This window comes from Colossoma macropomum, unplaced genomic scaffold (genome assembly GCF_904425465.1).
Source record: "Colossoma macropomum unplaced genomic scaffold, Colossoma_macropomum, whole genome shotgun sequence".
In the NCBI taxonomy this organism is placed as follows: domain Eukaryota; kingdom Metazoa; phylum Chordata; class Actinopteri; order Characiformes; family Serrasalmidae; genus Colossoma; species Colossoma macropomum.
Window position 1 is genome coordinate 4,330,586 of NW_023494803.1, and position 18,411 is coordinate 4,348,996.

General features: G+C 44.4%; 1 protein-coding gene across 3 annotated transcripts in view; it reads right to left on the reverse strand.

Annotated features, from left to right (window-relative positions):
• ltbp1 (latent transforming growth factor beta binding protein 1) overlaps positions 1-18,411 on the reverse strand; it is a 229,208-nt gene that overhangs the window by 158,442 nt on the left and 52,355 nt on the right. For 2 of the 3 annotated variants that reach the window (XM_036592702.1, XM_036592701.1), the window contains exons 4-5: positions 10,303-10,457; positions 865-1,032 (exon numbers count right to left, since the gene is read on the reverse strand). In XM_036592702.1, coding sequence (XP_036448595.1) covers positions 865-1,032; positions 10,303-10,457 — 323 coding nt within the window. Of the gene's footprint in view, positions 1-864; positions 1,282-10,302; positions 10,458-18,411 lie in introns of those variants that run through there. The other variant, XM_036592703.1, reaches the window with a different exon arrangement.

Consider the following 18,411-nt stretch of genomic DNA (forward strand, 5'->3'; position numbering starts at 1 on the left):
GACTCTTCCAAAATGTTAAATTTAAGCAAAAACAACAAATGTAGCTAAGCTATAGTTAGCTATAGTCTTTTAGCCTAACTTCACTACTGGTTATTCATGATAGTTGGTAAGATATTCGTCACATATACACAACAAGAGTCTCAAGCTAAGGATGCTAGACAAACAGCATAGTGTGAGGTAAAGTTAAGACTGAAAATCTTTAGCTGCAGGCTAACTTGTTCAGACACACTCCACTTGGCACTAGACTTGTCTTAATAGAATCTAGCTTACAGCATTAAACAGATCTATATGATTAAAGCTGCCTAAGGTTCGATAGCTAGCACACATTACCATCGGATAGCTGATTCATAAAATGTGAAACCACAGAAGGAGTAAGAGCAGCTTTTAAAGAGTAAGAGTGGCGCAATTCCGAAGAAATCTACTGGAAAATTCCTTAATTTGCTTATAATACAGTGAAAATTAACCGAGGCATAATTAGCCAGTTAGAAATATTTTAAATAGTTTCGGAATGTGATTCTGCTGTTTTGATTAACTTTCTCTTTCCTTTCAAAACCCAGATTTACACGTAATTTAGTTTGAAAGAATAAGTGCTTCTGTGAAGCTGCACAAGGAGAAGTTTCCACAGCTAAAGCCAAGCTATTAGACAGTCGGTCAACTCTCCTCACCACAAACACAACCCAACACTGTCGCTAATTAAGATGAAGCCCGAGGCTCCTTGCGATGGAACAGGCCCGAGGCCAGTTGGACCTCCACCAAAAAATGCAGCAAATGAACAAGCGCTCATCACTCTCGCTACTTCCCGAGACAAGATGAGCTGTGGTGGTGGGGGGTCCCCACTCTCCCATAATGCAGTGCTTCACTCACCTACTCTGAAGTTGGGGGCGGTGAGGGTGTCGGTGGCGCGTCCGTTTTCACTGATGATGGTAGTGGTGTTGCCCTTCTCGCAGGTGTTCTGGCAGCGGCCGCCGGTGCAGGTCACCTTGCAGATGGTGGGAGTGAAGACCACCTTGATCCGGCCAGTGTGGTTACCCGCTGACCGGCAACACAGCAGGGACAGGAGGAGAGAGAGGAGAGAGTAAGTCAACATGGCTTTCAAACACAACTCACAGCCGCGCAATCTCTTTCTTTCTCGTGCTCTCGCTCACACACACGGAGCCTGACGAAACAGCAGTAGCGCAGCAGTGGGTGGGTAGTGGTGAAGGAGGAGGGTAGGGAAAAAAAAAAAGTTTTTGGTCGTCTAGTGCTCCTGCCGCTGTCTCTCTTTCACTCCCGTCTGCCTGTCTTTCCTCTCTTGCTCACTCTAACCTTCTCAAGGGGAGGAAAAATGAGGGGTGAGAGAGCTAGAAAATAAGACAAAGAGAGAGAGAGTAATAAAAAAGTTAAGGAGAGAAAGAGAACAGTCAGCAAACAGAACTCTGGGATGTTCTCCAGTTTGTCATGCAGAAGTCAGAGTTGCCCGAGCATGTGTGAGTGTGTTTGTTTTTCTGGTTTCGTCCTGACTTTGTAGGAACACTAGAGAAAAACAGAAGTTAGAGTTAGGTTTAGACTTAGACTGTATATATATGTGTGTATATATATATATATATATATATATATATATATATATACACACGCACACTACATGGACAAAAGTAATAGGACACCTACACATTATACCTACAGAAGCTTTTATGACATCCCATTCTAAATCTATAAGCATTAATATGGAGTTGTTTCCCACTTTGCAGCTGTAACAGCTTCCACTCTTCTAGAAAGGCTTTTTACAAGATGTGGGAGAGAGTCTGTGAGAATTCTTGCCCATTCACCCAGAAAACCATGTGTGAGGTCAGACACTGATGTTGTACGAGAGGCCCTGGCTCACAGTCTCCGTTCTAGTTCATCCCAAAGGTGTTTGATGGGGTTGAGGTCAGGACTCTGTGAGGGCCAGTCAAGTTCTTCCACACCAAACTCGCCCAGCCATGACTTTGGAGCTGCTTTGTGCACTGGGGCTCAGTCATGCTGGAACAGAAAAGATTCTTCCCCAAACTGTTCCCACAAAGCTGGAAACAACTGTCCAAAATGTCTTGTTCTGCTGAAGCATTAAGATTTCCCTTCACTGGAACTAAGGGTTCTAGACCAACCCCTGAAAAACAACCCCATAGCATCATCCCTCCTCCACCAAACTTTACAGCTGGCACAGCGCAGTCAGGCAGGTAATGTTCTGGCATTCACCAAACCCAGACTCGTCCATTAGACTGCCAGACAGAGAAGCGTGATTGGTCACTCCACGGAATACATTTCCACAGCTCCAGAGCCCAGTGGCAGCATGCTTTAGGCCCCACACCAACCCCCAACCCTCCAACACAATACAAATGAAACTATTATTATAACATACAGGCACATATGTATAATGCACATGGGACATATTACATATTGGTATGAGACATATTTATGACCTCACATCCTGACCTGGTATAAAAACAAATCTGAGTGTGTGAGAGAGTGTGTGTGTGCGCACACATGGTGAGTAATGCTGTACCGCCAGGCTTTCTGCCCACACAGACAAACACAGTGCATGCCAACCTCACCCTAAACAGCCTTCTCTTTCACTCCACCTCCAACTCTCTTATTCCAGCTTCTCCCACCCTCCACACACGCAAACACACACACACACACACATTTTGTGTTGCATGTTTGTGTGTTTGCATCTTTTACACATTCTCCTCCTCTCTCTGGTTTGATGATGTCACTACTGCCCCACAAAAACAAGCAAAAGGGGAAAAACCCACCTTCTCCTCTACTTCCTTCATTTAGATTCACAGAGCAAGCTGATCCAGGACCAAATTCCTATCGGGCATGTCAATACTGCTAAATGTGAGGCTGCTCCATTTATAATAACTTACTTTTCAAGCAAGTTGAGATCTACTGGATATACTCATAAATTCTAGGGATGGACTGATTTCATGAACTTTAGTGAACTTGAATCTATCCCTATTATCGAGAGATTGTGAGTATGATTCCCGGCAATGCCACAGCCATACATGACTGGGAGAGAATGCTGGACTGAGAATAGTCCACTAACCAAAAATATCCAGCCAACAGTGTCCCTTGGGCAGCGTCCTGTGACCACTGATGAAGGACTAGAGGATGACCAACACAAACTATGCTGACACACATGAGCTGCTGTCTCTGACTTTATATCTACAAGGTGGACCAACAAGGTAATAAAGTGGACAGTAAGTGGACACTGTGTCTACAAACTCCAGCAGCACTGCTGTGTCTGATCCACTCAGACCAGCACAACACACACTAACACACCGCCACCACGTCAGTGTTACTGCAGTGCTGAGAATGATCCACCACCCAACTAGCACCTGCTCTGTGAGGGTCCATGGGGGTCCTGATGCCTGAAGAACAGGGTAAAAGGGGGCTAACAAAGTATGCAGAGAAACAGATGGACTACAGTCTGTAACTGTAGAACTACAAAGTGCACCTATATAGTAAGTGGAGCTGATAAAATGGACAGTGAGCGTAGAAACAAGGTCATAATGTTATGCCTGATCGGTTTACATTTAGAGTGCGTTATCATTTTAAACTGATAGGCTAAGCATAAAGTTCAGTAGCTTCAGCTGTTTAATGTTAATGTTAACAAGTTAACATTACATTTGGACCACTAGCTTATAGAAAGGCCAACACTGGTCAGCATTTCACTGTTGTCGGAACAAAACATCGCATCTCCAAAATGGTAACTTTACAGGAGAAGGAAAAACTTTCTTTACTTTTAATGTAAGTCAATGGAACCAGACTTCTTACCAAGTCATTTTGGGCTGTTTCTTTTGGTCCATTCATCAAGAAATTTACACACAGTGTAAAGGACAACAGGCATTTTAACATTATGACAAAAACGGAGATACGAGGTTTTGTCCCGACAGCAGAGATTTGCTGATATCATTACGTTGGAGTGAGATGTAAAGCTTGTCCAATCTCGCTATAATAGCTACTAAAGAACGTCTTCGAGGGCGGAGCATGGAGGGATCGATTTATTTCCCTCTTTTCCCCCCTTCCTGCTTCTGTTTCTTGTTCTCTTTCTCTCTCAGAGCCACAAGTGTATCCACCTGCAGCTTCTCTGGCCTGAGTTGGCCCGTCTCTCAGCAGGGATAAACACTGTCTGCCTCCCTCTGTCTCCTTCTCTCTGTCTGTATCCTCCCTCTCTCTTACTCTCATAACAGTGACCTCTCTCCTTCTTCATTCTTCCTCTACTCACGCTCTTTTGCTCTCTCTCTCTCTCTCTCTGCACTTTTACTTACTGCCATCATATACCGTATAACGCACTGTAATTACCTATTTGTGGTAAATACATATTTGCTGTGAATAATGTATTTATGCGCTATGCATTTATATGTAATTATCTATGGATGGTAATTTAGTCATTCACTCGCTCCCTCGCTCACGTCTCTCTCTTTTACTCACTCACTCATTCCTTCACTCTCTCCTTCCCTCTCACACTCTGCTTCACTCTCCCTCACTTCCTCCTTCACTCATTTGCTCACTCACTCCATCACATCTTTACTCACTCTCTCCTTCATTCTCTCCCCCTTTCTACACTCTTTCACTTACTCATTCTTTCACTCATTCATTCACTCACTCACTCTGTCGTGTCTTCAATCACTGAATGTTTCACTCCTTCACTTACCCATTCTTTCGCTCTCTCCTGCACTCTTTTCTTTACTCACTCGCTCATTCTGTCATGTCTTTACTCACTCCCTCTTTCACTTTCATTTACCCATTCCTTCACTCTCTCCATAACTCCCTCCTTCACCCACTTATTTACTGACTCACTCACTCCCTTCTTAATTCTCTCTCCCCTCCTTCACTCGCTCCTTCCCTCTCACACTCTCCTTCACTTACCCGTTCTTTCACTCTCTCCCGCACTCCCTTCTTTACTCACTCAGACATTGATTCCATCATTTCCTCACTCACTCCCTCACTCTTTCATTTATCCATTCCGTCACTCACTCCATCACTCCCTCCTACGGGCACTCATTCACTCCACGTCTTTACTCACTTCCTCGCTCCCTCTCTGCCTCACTTTACCATTCTTTCGCTCTCTCCCTCACTCCCTTCTTCACTCATTCACACAATCATTTCCTCATTCAGACCCTCCTCATGTCTTCATCCACTCCCTACCTCCCTCCTTCACTCTTTCATTTACCCATTCCTTCACTCTCTCCCCTTGCTCCCTCCTTCACTTACTCACTCCATCACTTCTTCTTTCTTTCTTGCCCCCTCACTCCCTTGTTCCTTCATTCTCTCTCGCTCCCTCCCTCCCCAACTCACTCCCTCCTTCTCAGTCCCCCCCCAACTCCCTTCCAAATTCCCTCACTTCATCACTTGCTCACTCATTCCTTCACACTCACCCTTCCATCCTCCTTCACTCACTCCCTCAATCCAGCACTCTCATTCTCTTCTTTACTCAATCACTCCATTCTTCTATTACTTACTCTCTTTCACACTATCTTTCTTTGTCAACTCACTCCCTAATTCATGCCCTCCCTCCTTCCCTTAGTACTTCACTTATTAACTCATTCCTTCACTCTCACCCTTCATTCCTTCTTCCCTCATTTCCACAGTTCAGTCTCTCATCCCCCCCCCCTCTCTCTTTCTCTCAGCATGAATTGAGTGTGGTGGTGTAAGGCAGTGATTGTGCCCATATGGACAGAAGCCAGTAGAGACCTGAGCAGACATAACACAGACATCAATCAGCCTTCACACGCAGCCAGAAGCACAGGGAGCACCTCAATTCAGAGCGATCAGCCCAGCTGTTTATGCATTAATGCGCACGTCTGGATCCTTGTATGTCAAGAGCGTCTGAGGATATACACAGCCCAGAGTCACACTCCAGGGAGAAACAGACAGACGAATGGTTTTCCCATATGTACTTTGTACACACACACACACACACACACACATACAGTACATGCATGCGTGCCCCACCACGAGTTGCTGACAGGCTGTGTGTCGCTTGGGACAGACCTGGCAGAACGGCAGAAATCCCGACGGGTTTAGAAACGCACAAATTCTACTGGTGAAACTCCTGCAGCAACTCAAAAACCACACATACATACATAACCATAGACTGTCACTTCTAGACAAAGAGGCTTTCTGAGATTCTTTAGGTAACACCAGCAGATGTAAGCACACGAAAGAGTTAACCCAGGAGCTTAACCCTAATCCTAGTGGTCACCAACCTAACAGTAATGCATCTGATCCAGCTAATCAAGGAGCTCTGAAGAAGTTAATTAGTTGGAGCAAACTGTGGCAGACTGGTTGGAACTAGACTCCGCAAGAAGGTCGATCCCCAGGACCAGGGTTGATAACCACTGTCCTAGGCCAAATCTGCAAAAGGGAACCTTTTCAGTACAGCCTGGGGGGGGACAGTCCTGGGTGGCTGGTGTCCAGCATAGTTTGGATGATTTCCTAAATACTTCCTCAAATACTCCCACTAAACCTGGCAATTAACACATGAGTTGAATCAGGTGTGTTTGAGCAAGGAAACTGAGCCAGATACCGGCTCTCCGGGACTGGAGTTGAGAACCACTGCCTTACATAATATACACATATATAGCATCTCGTCGCTGTCAGAAAAAGAAAACTCATATCTCCGAAATAGTTGCTTTACAGGAGAAAGAAAAAACATTCTCAGCTTGTAATGAAAGATTTTTTTCCCCAAGTACTTTTGGACTATTTCTGTTGGTTCTTTCGTAATGAAATTTGGGTTTTTTTGGGAATTTTTTCAAATTTTCTCCCCAACGTCTTTGGACAGCTGAACACGCTTGGAGGAGAACACTAACTGTCACAGACGCCTGTGCCGGCTAGCATCACCATGAGTGATGGGGAAGACTTGGACTCTCGGCCACGGATGACCGTAGCATCACCGGGGATCGTACTCGCAATATCCAGATGATTTTTCTTTCTAATTTAGTCATACTCCACCCACAAGTCAGGGCTCCCCCAGTCACACCATACCACCAAGCCTCCTGCTTCTGTCTGCCTTCACCTTCCTAGGCCGCATGCCACCGCATGTTTTCGCACTGCTGCTAATGCAACATCATCAGATGCTGAACACGCTTGGAGGAGAACACTAACTGTCACAGATGACTGCGCTGGATCGCATCATGTTGATTGACAGGGAAAGAGGGAGGGCCATCCTACCCACCGAGATAAAGCGAAGCCAACAGTGCTGTCTTGGACTCCCAGCCACAGATGGCTGTAGCATCACCAGGGATCAAACTCGCAATCTCCAGATGACAGAGCCAACGCTTAGTCGGTAGTACCACTCGGAAGCTCATCGTGAAATTTCAACACAAGGCAAAGGGTAACTGGACTTGAAATTATGCAAGAACATGAAAAACATTACTGCTAAAATTTATTAGCTTTTTAACACATTTAATGCATTAATGCGTTTCTACCCCTACGAACCATCTATCGCGGTCCAGGCTGACACCAAACTGCTCCTGCTTTGTATGGTGATATGACTGAATACATGATTGTAGCCCCCTACTTCAAATACAGATTTAGATGGCTGTTAAAGCAGTGGTCACTGACCCTCTTCCTGGAGATCTACTTTCCTGCAGAGTTTAGTTCCTTGCCCTGACGGAAGGCTAATGCATCTGACCCAACCAACCAATAACTTCTAAGAAACTGGAGCAAGTGTGGCACATTGTGGTTGGAAGTGGATTCTACAGGAAGGTAGATCTCCAGGACCAAAGTTGGAGACAACACTGGACAGTGAACGCAGGTGATCTACAGATAAATCACTGAGCAGCAAACTAACAAAAGCAGCAAAGCGGAAAACCCCAGTTCCTCTTGAAAGCTGTAACAAGAATCCATGAGCTTCAGCCTGCTACAGCTGTTGAGGAGGACTTTACTGTATAGCAGTTTATCACCAAGCATGGTCACATAATTATCTATCCCTCCTCTTTGCATATGTATGCGTAAACCTATGGACACACATTTTCTCTCATTCCCCCTTCGTCACAAACTCATACACACTCTCTATTCATCGGTCTACTTTCTACTACTCTCTCACTCTCTTCTTCTCTCCCCAGCTCCCTCTCTCTCTCTCTCTCCCTGCCTTTATCTATAATTGTCTTCGGAAAATGAGGCTAATAATTCATTTTAGGCTGTGCCTGGCAGAAGGCATCGTTTAAAGTCTTTCTGCTCTTTTAGTTCGAGCTGCTATTGAAACAGTCCAACTGCAGCCTAACTCAAAGCCATCCTTGCAGCACTACAACAGCTGTGTAGGAACTGTGTGTGTGTGTGTGTGTGTGTGTGTGTGTGAACACTTTGAGGAGAAAACTGTGTAATTTTCAGTCGTAAAATTAAGTTTTACTTTTATATCCTTTTATAGTTTTTCCTAATGTTCATGTACAGTTTTGTTGCTGCTCTAACTGAACTTTCCTTCTACATATCTATTTATTCATCTACTCCTCCAACTATCTATTCATTCATCCATCTGTCACTTATCTACCTACTGCAGGGCTGCCTAAAGTGTGGGGCAAAGTTGGCCCATCTATCTATTTATCTACCTATCTATCTATCTATCTATCTACAGAATCTATCAATCTATCTATTTCTCTGTCTGTATCTGCAGAATCAATCAATTTATGTATGTATCTGTGGCATGCGCCCGCCCCCCGGGCCCCGGCGATGACGGCCGCGAGAGCCGGCAGGAAGGCAGGGCCTGAACACCCCGGGGGTGACGAACCTCGGCCAGGACGGCAGGGAGAGAGCCACGAGTGGGGACGGGGCGGAGCGCAAAGCCCGAGCTCCTCCGAGTAACCCGAGTGACGGCGGGAGGAGGAGGAAGACGGCGAGGGTGCTGGAAACGAGAGGCACCAGGGCAAGGAGCGAGCCCCAAGCTCGGCCGCCTGGGCCCCGCCCCCTGTTACGCAGCGAGGCCGCTCCACTACACCTCACGTTCGACCCAGGCGGCTGAGCTGCAAGCTGGGGGCGGTGACGAGGAGGCGGAGCAGCAAGCTCTCGTTCCCTCTCGGCTCAGGTGCTCAGCGCCTTTTAAAAAGAGCTGAGAGGGAACAGAACAGAGAGAGAGAGAGAGGGACGAGCAGCAGCAAGAGACTGAAGACCGTGAAAAGCTTAAAAGTCTAGCCAGCTTAAGCCAATGAAAAGTGGCCAGCATAGTTTGGTTGTTTTGAGTTGTGTTTATTTGGTAATAAATATGCCTGCTGCAGCACTGAACCCTGCCTCCAGCGTCCTCCTTGAGTCTGGGGTAGCACATGCCGTGCTACAGTATCTATGTATTTATCTGTCTGTGTGTCTGTTTGTCTGTCTATCTAACTATATATCTATCTATAGAATCAATCAATCTATGTATCTATCTGTCTATCTGCCTGTCTGTCTATCTATCTATCTACAGAATCTATCTATGTCTGTCTGTCTGTCTACAGAATGTGAGGAGGTGTTAAGCTGACTGTGCCACTGAACGTTTTACATGCATTTGGCTTTTCTGAATCAGTAAAACTGCATCTGTGTGGCTTAGCACCAGCTAACCATGGTGGACAGACACACTGTCACACTCGTATATGACGGTCCAAAGTGACGGTTCAACACTGTGTCCAAATCCACTGCCTAAGAGAATTAATAACCCTTCACATCTCACCAATGACACTTTTATGAAGTATATAAACCCAAACATACAACACGTCAAATGTGTTGAAATCATCTGGTTGGTTTGAGTTTTTATGCTGACTTTCTAAAAAAAAAAAATCAATGTCAGCTGAATAAAAGCTTGGAACTAATTTATCCTGCATCAAGATCTGACAAAATGATGACTTCATTTTTGGTTCTTACACTTTATTTGAAACCACCACCCTTTCTAGGTTTTCAACAGCAACAGCCATTCATGATTTTAATCGACCATAACTGGCTGTGTCAGAGTAAAGGCAGGGATGCTGACATGCCTTTTAAATGATGTTTAATGTGGTTGGTTATTTCCTTCTACGTACATTACTGAAAAACACTGCTGGGTTTTCCCTTGAACTTTCCACTGGGTACAGATATGTGGGGATTTTAGAGAGTAATGCAGAAGTAAAGTAATGATTAATGAAACACTATTTTACAGAAATTTAAAGTAAAGTATTCCCATTACAGCTTTACTGGATAAGTTTTTTTGAGTAACTGTTTGTCCACCACCAACAAGATGGGAGCTACAATGTAGGGGTCTCTAGTGGCTGATTCAATTCATGATCAACTAACAAGTTAAATCCATTGATTTAGAACAGTTGGAGTGAAAATGATACTGACCGGTGAGGGGATGATGTCCGACGGTCAACGGAATGCTACGCTCGGGCGTCTGTCCAACACCATGCACCTGCGTGTGCGTGTGGTAATACTTTGGCTTGATCACAAACTTCTGGCTTTTGCTTTGGTGCATCGTCATGGAGACGGGAGGCTGTACGCTGCAGGAGACAAAAAAACAAACAAACAACAAATCATCAATCTCTTTCATCTTGTCTTTCAACCCCACCTGCCTCTCCTTTTTATGTAAAGTGGGTAGAAGCTCGTCCTCCATAAGGAAATGCATATTCATTTGCTCACGTTTACATTCACACCTTCTTCCTCTTGATTAATTGCTGCCCTGAGGCTTCATGGAAAACACACGGGTGTGAACACATTACCATGGGAATGCAGGATGCATGCACAGGGAAAAGAACACAGCAGGGAAAGCTGGTTGGTTTTCCGAGCACATGATGAATCCACTTGCACACACATAAGAAGGACAAGATTGAAAGCATGAAGCATGTGTACCCTCATGTAGACAAAACATGAGGGAAATGTCGAGATCAGAATAAAGAGAGGTAGCTCAAGCGCTTCATTTCCCTGAACATGAAGCCCTTTTTTCACTCCATGTTGAAAGAACTGTGTTATCTCCCATCAAACCCACCATGGTCTCTGTGGGTGTGCAACATAGTCCATTTGAAGGTCCCTCACAAATGAGCAACACAAGCAACAAAGACTCTCTGCCCAAAGCTTGCATGTTGTGGGCAAATAAATGCCTGAATATGAAACACATAGGCTGGTGTGGGCCCTAACACAAGCACTGACCATTCAACTATTCGATATACAATATGACCACCTCCTTGTTTCTACGCTCATTGTCCATTTTATCAGCTCCACTTACTATATAGGTGCACTTTGTAGTTCTACAGTTACAGACTGTAGTCCATCTGTTTCTCTGCATACTTTGTTAGCCCCCTTTTACCCTGTTCTTCAGTGGTCAGGACCCCCATGGACCCTCACAGAGCAGATATTATTTGGGTGGAGGATCATTCTCAGCACAGCTGTAACACTGATGGGGTGGTGGTGTGTTAGTGTGTGTTGTGCTGGTACGAGTGGATCAGACACAGCAGTGCCGCAACAATCACAAAATATGGGTGCAAAATCCTGGTGGGTTCACTCTGTTCTCCTCCTACATGGCCTGCTGTCTGTGTGTGTGTCTGTGTGTGTATGTGTTTTTGTGTGTGTGCGAGATTGGACAACATGGACAGGCTGCTGACTGGCTACAGCTGCTACAGGAGAACCCTACGCTGGACACTTGCGATATTTTATGTCTGGTATTTTTACATAAATTGTTTTAGCTGCACTGATGCATTTTAAAGACCAACAATGTGGTGGGTCCACCAGACCACTGAGTAACAAACATCAACACCACACAAGGGTTAAGTATTTTTGAATTGAATTTTTGGTTGCTTTTATGAAATACTCAACCCTGTACCCCCTCTTTAAACCATGTAGGGGGTGAAGTAGCCTCAAACAAATCTTATTGTAGTAGTGGAGCAATATTATATTGCACAAATCATATTGATATATAAACTTTTACCACAGTGGTCCAGTCAAAATGTCAGTCCCCTTTGGTAACAAACATTCAGCTGTGTTCTAAAGGTTATTTTCTCATTTGACTGCTGTTTCTGGAGACTTTTCTTTTAACTTGGACCACATCCATATACATTTGTTTTCAAATGCCACAGAGTAGATATAGGAGATAGCTCCTTAAGGTTTGCTGCAGGGTCCCATGGCTTCTTCACCAAACTTTAAGACAAAATATCAGCACAGGGCAAACCAGAGTGAGACGTATTAGCACAAAGACATTGTGCACAAATTAGGATGTGTTAGCTTAGCTTTTAGTGTTCATGTGCTTTGAAACAATGCCAGCAGTTCCCTTTGAAAATGTCTAAATAGTACTTATGTCTATGAGAACATGCCTGTAAGGAAAACACACCGTGCCACTAGACCATGGATATGGCTTGCTAGTGGTACACTGTTTGCTAAGAGGGTCTAGAATGAACACTGGCTGTGTAAATATACCTTTGAGTAAAGTCAAAACCATTGCAATCGGAACCACTGCTTTCCTTCCTCTTTGCAGATGTGGCTTACTGATGGCTTAACCTCTTGAGCAGTTAGCGAGCAAATCACACTATGATATGAAAGTCGATGTTACAAGTTCACACACATAATGCAACATTCTGAAGCTCACAGGGCTGTAAATGTACACAAATGCAAATGTAGCGTGGCCTTGCAACCAAACAAGGGTTGTTTCTTCAATGGTGGTCTGAACAAGTTAGTGGAACTCTGAGAATGAAGGTTCCACAAAGGTATGCAAGATGTACAACCCCTAACTTATAATTTAACTTACTGGCCATTATGAGGTTCATCTATCTAACAGTTCCACTACATAGCTGTACAATTACAGACTGCAGCCTCCAGCCCTTTCGTCATTGGTCAGTTTCTGACCACAGGGCCACTATTGACCAGATAAAAACAGCAAAACAGCAGTGACAATGGCATGGTCATGGTTTGGTGAGCCAGCAACCAGAAGGTTGTGGGTTCAAATCCCATGATTGACAGGTAGTTTGTGTGGCACTGGTACAAGTCACAGTGTTGTTGCTGGGGTTCTTACACACATCATCATCGGTATATTTAGAGTGGTCCATCTGCCCAAAATATCCAGTCAAGAGAAGCGCTGTGGTCAGAAAGAGACAACTGATGAAGGGTTTTTGACCCACATCCTTTAGGTTTAGGTTGGTGGCTCACTTCTATAGGAATAGTGGGGGGCTAAGTGTGTTGCTAAAGGTCACAAACAGGAATACCCAGTCAGTTCTGGGATATGAACCCACGTTCTTGCGGTTGTTGGTTCACTGCTCCCCAGTCTGGGAGCAACACAGTTTCACCAGAAATCAGGGGTTAAGTGCTTTAGAACTAGGAATGCCCAGTCAGTCCTGGGATTTGAACCCACAACATTCTGGTTGGTGGCCACTAGGTAACCAACCACCCCATAGTCTAAGAGCACAACAATGTCACCAGCACAGCAGGGTTGGGGCAGCTGAGTGTGTTGCCCAAAAAACACAAACAGGAATAACCCAGACAGTTCTGGGATTTGAACCCACATTCTTGCGATTGCTCACCTCTCCTACCACTAGGTAACCGGTCACCCCACAGTCTAGGAGCAGCACATCACCACCAGCAGAGCAGTGCTAGGGCAGTGGGGGGGGGCTGAGTGTGTTGCCCAAATAACAACCAGGAATACCTAGTCAGTTCTGGGACTGGAACCCACAACTTTCTGGTTGCTGGCTCACCTCTACGACCACTAGGTAACCAACCACCCCACAGTCTAGGAGCAGCACAATGTCACCAGCAGAGCAGTGCTACCGCAGTGGAAGGGCTGAGTGTGTTGCCCAAGGGCACAATCAGGAATACCCAGTCAGTTCTGGGACTTGAACCCACAACCTTCTGGTTGCTGATTCACCTCTCCTACCACTAGGTAACCGGCCACCCCACAGTCTAGAAGCAGCACAACGTCACCAGCAGAGCAGTGCTAGGGCAGTGTGGGGGGCTGAGTGTGTTGCCCAAGGGCACAACCAGGAATACCCAGTCAGTTCTGGGATTTGAACCCACATTTTTGTGGTTGTTGGTGCACTGCTCCCCAGCCTAGGAACATCAAAGCATCACTAGCAGAGAAGCAACTCCAAGAGCAGTGGGGGGTATTAGGTGTCCTGTCTAAGGGCACATCAACAGATGAGCTAGATTTTCTCTATGTATTCCAACAAGGTGGAGCTACAAGGTAGAGGTTTTTAGTGAATGTCCTTTAATTGTCAAATTCGTGTACGGGCAAACTAGTAATTTGCAACCAGCTAGTGATGGCAGATAATTGCACAACTGATTGCAGCCCATATTTTTTAGGAACATATCCCTTGCCATTGTATTATGCCTTTAAGAAAATCCACTTCCTGCCACAACCCAGGCCTATTTGAAACACACTTGCTCACAGTGGCTGCGAGGCATGCTCAGCATTCACCCATTTCCCCTCGTCTCCGGTTGCGCATTTGTGCGTAATGGGCTGTAATTATCAGCCATTAGACGCTGAAATTCTTTAACAGCCTAACGATCAAGAGACAAAAACACAGTTCGTAAGGAAAGCATGTGCGACACTTCATTTACCCTTTATAAGGCTATTTAGATAATGGGGAGGTCGCTGGTGGGGACGGTCATGTGAAGAATTCAATAAGGCCGCGGAGGACAGTATCTGCATAACAAGGGCTGATAATCATTGCACATTCAGCCGGGGCACAGCGCGGAGCAGAGGGCAGAAAGAATTTGCACAATATGAGCAAAGAGGGAAAAAAAGGTGAGAAAAAAAGGCGGCGGAGGTGCGAACGGTGGTCCAATTGCAAAATCGTAATAACCGCATGCAATGGAGTGGGACGAAAAAAACAAAAAGTAAAACAGTAAACGGAGAAACCATTTCACAATCTCTCCATCTCTGCCTGTCTCCCTTTCCAAATGCCTGCGGGTGATCTAATTTCTCCACTGTTCCTGTCTGATGTAATGTACTTAAACAAAAGAAGCCAGCGGCCATCTCTCCCTCCCTCTCTCCCTCTCTCCCCCTCTCTTCCCCTCTCCAGAGACGTAAACAGTGCTGAATGCCAGCAGTCTGCAGGATCTCTCTCTTTGCCAGGCGTGGGCAGTGCCAGCCCAGGCTGGCATCAAACAGACCAACAACTCATAGTAGAGCCGGCGCAGAACTTTTTAAAGTTATCGATGTTGAAAGATGAAGGAGAAACACGTATACAGACACCGTCTCCATGTCTCAGTCTCAGCGGACTCCGTCAGCACAGGCTTCAGTTACTGCTATTTTTTCAGTGAAGTGAATGCAAACACACACAAGCTGGAGATGGAGGTCTAATGTAATTTGTGCAGGGTAAGTGTTTAATTGCTCCCGGCAGAGTGCAGCTGTCCACCCAGACAGACCAATATAGGACTGAGCTACTGCACACAGTGTATTCCAGTCTTTGCCAGAGTGGAGCTAAAAGTTGCTCTAACAGTCTCTAACTTCAACCACATAAACTAAATGCAAATCCTAAAGCCGGGGTCTTCGGGGGTTATGGGCAGACGTTCACCAGAGCCAGAGGCCACCATTCGTTTCCAGTCTAAACAGCCGTTAAGTACACGTTATTTGTTTTTTGCATTTTCAGTGTTTAGTCTGTCCACTCTTTGTCTTTATTACAGCTTTCATTCTTTACAGGAGACGTGCTTTCAGTTTTTCAGAGAAATCTGCAGGGATATTTTTCCACACCTCCAAAGTTCAGCCTTAGAAGCTGGTTGCATTTTCTCCTTCCCACAATCCAAGTGAACCCAAACATATTTAAACTGAGATCACATCCATTGGGAGAGTTGTCGTCTCACAGCGGAAGGATGGACAGAAACACCTGTGCATTCTTTCAGATCTGAAGCAAGAGTGGAGCCTGATTTTCTCTGATCTCTAGCAATGTGGTTAGGTCCCAGTTTCCCAAAAACACACATACATTTTCTAAGCCGCTTTTCCTTCTGGGTCGCTTAGGGAGCTGGAGCCTATCCCAGCGGTCATTGGGCGGAAGGCAGGAATCACCCTGGACAGGTCACCGGTCCATCGCAGGGCATTTTCTCAATAACCTTCAATGATTTTTAAAATGACTAAATGTTTTTTTTGGGAAAACCCCTGTCTTCTCATCTTTATTATCCTTATTTTATATCTTATTTGCTTAGAAATATCACCTGAAAAATGAACAGCCTGTATATAAGGTCATTCTGACGTGAAATTAAAGGATAAAGGAAAGAACAAGAAAGAATATGTAAAATCTAAAGGATTCCTCAATACCTCATGACCAACACTTAACAATTGCTACAAATGCACTGACTCCAACTCTTTCCTTCTCAATGGAATCATTATGTTCGCACTAGGGCCTGACTGATATATTAGTTGGCCAATAATATCAGTCAATAACAGCAATCCCTGGTGTTACTGGTATTGGCCGGTAACTAGCACCTCTTTTTTCATTGCAGCACTGCTGAGAATCAAACTCACCACCTCCTATAGATAGGATAAAGCCTTAGACCATTGTCTATGACAATCTCATATTATGCCCGTGTTTAACCCCTTTGAATCACCTGGGCCCACCTACAGGCCCAAAGTTTTACTACACACTTCAATAACCTAAGAATAGCTCAGCTAGTTTGCAATGTGGTCTATGTAGTTACTGAATAATAAGCCTTAGTATGTCGTAAGTCTGGGATGGTGAATCTGAACACAAAACACAACATTGTAGCTATGGAATGTATGAAATGCATCCAAATCTATCCTTCAGCATGAGAGTAACATTGATAACGCCACAAAATCTATTTTTTTATTAATAATCAAAGAGGTGATCAACAGAAACCAAATGTGCAAAGTATTCTGGGTAACCCCCAAGTCTATAATATATTATTTGGACTTTCTGTTTAATTGAGTTTAAGTATGATAATTGAAAACTGACAATCATATCAGTCAGCAAAGCTCTTTTTAACTAAAACCACTGGAGTATGAATTAAACTCTAAGTAATTATAAAAATTCTATTGGCTGATGTTATCAGCATCTGAATATTTACCCCCCCCCTTAAAGTAAATCAGTAAAATTGCCCTGTCGGGCCCTAATTACCACTACAGTAGTGTGCGAAACCCTGGCTTTTCTGAGCATGTATTAAGCTGTTCCACATGCTCCCGTGTGTCCCTCTGACCTCCCCACTTTCTCTCTGAACCCTTACACCTCCCATCTCGGACAGGCCAAAGCTCTGCTGAGCACCAGCAAAGCAGATTACAGCCATTTATCCCAAATTGATCTGGAACACAAAGTCAAAAGGTTCAGCGCCTGATAGGATTATCAAAGTTCACTTTTCGACACAGTCTAGTTAACAAACACTGAGGTGCTTTAGGTGTTCCACTGATAATGCGTTGAGGACTGATGTTGAAATAGGGTCAACTTTTTGAGACATTTCACTTTAAATAATGTTATAAGAGATGGTGAATCACCCCAGACGCACCCACATTTGAGTACTCAGATCAGATTCAGAACACTCTCCAAAGCTAACCAAACAGAGGACTTCAAACTCTGTTGTGTAGTGGGGGATTTTGGCCATTCGGCCTGCAGCACCTACCACCCACTTCGATCTCCCAGGCCTGCTGTAGGCGTCCTATTGTGTTACTGAAGTACAAAACCAGACCACTGCTACCGTTTGGCACAGACAGCATCACTAGAAGGCTGGCTAGAGACCACTTGGCTTCATACGTCTCCACTTTCTGAAATCTGAAAGCAAATCATTTAGCGAAAAATCTAATTTACACGATTTTCAAACAGCCAAGACACGCTTGGTGTCCAAGGTTTGCTTCTTTAGCTTTGCACTGGAGCTATAAAGTTAATGTAGCTAAGAAGTAATGGAGGCTTTAGCACTGTGTAAACTGCTTACTTAAATTGTTGCACGCTCAAACCATGTCAAGTTGTTGAGCAATCCCATAAAGCTGTTTATGAGGTTTCTGACACTGAACACACACAAAAAAGATGGTTTCTTTAGATTGATGGAGAATGTGCTGTAGATGCTTTGATATAGAACCTTTTTGAAAAGGGTTCTGGATAGCACAAAAATGGTTCTTCTATTGGTACAAGCTCGAGATCATAAATAGAAGAACCTTTTTCAAAAGTTCTATACAGAAACATTTACAGCATTCTCCATCAATGTAAAGACCCCTTTAATCATGCAGTTCTATGAGTGTTCATGGTTCTACATAGAACCATTTTCTTTACTAAAGAACCCTTGAAGAACCATCATTTTTGAGAGTGTATGACATAGTTATCTATAAAGCTACAGACAAATTTCAGGCTTCAAACCTACTATCAAAAACTATGAATACAGTGGTCATTATTCAACATTTCACATACTGTGCTGCACTAAACTCAATCAAAGAGGACTAATTATGCTCTCTTTGTAATTAAACATGCAGCTGGTCAGCGTTCTTAAGAACTGTTGATATTCATGATATGCTCAAAAAAGCATAGTGTGTATCACAAT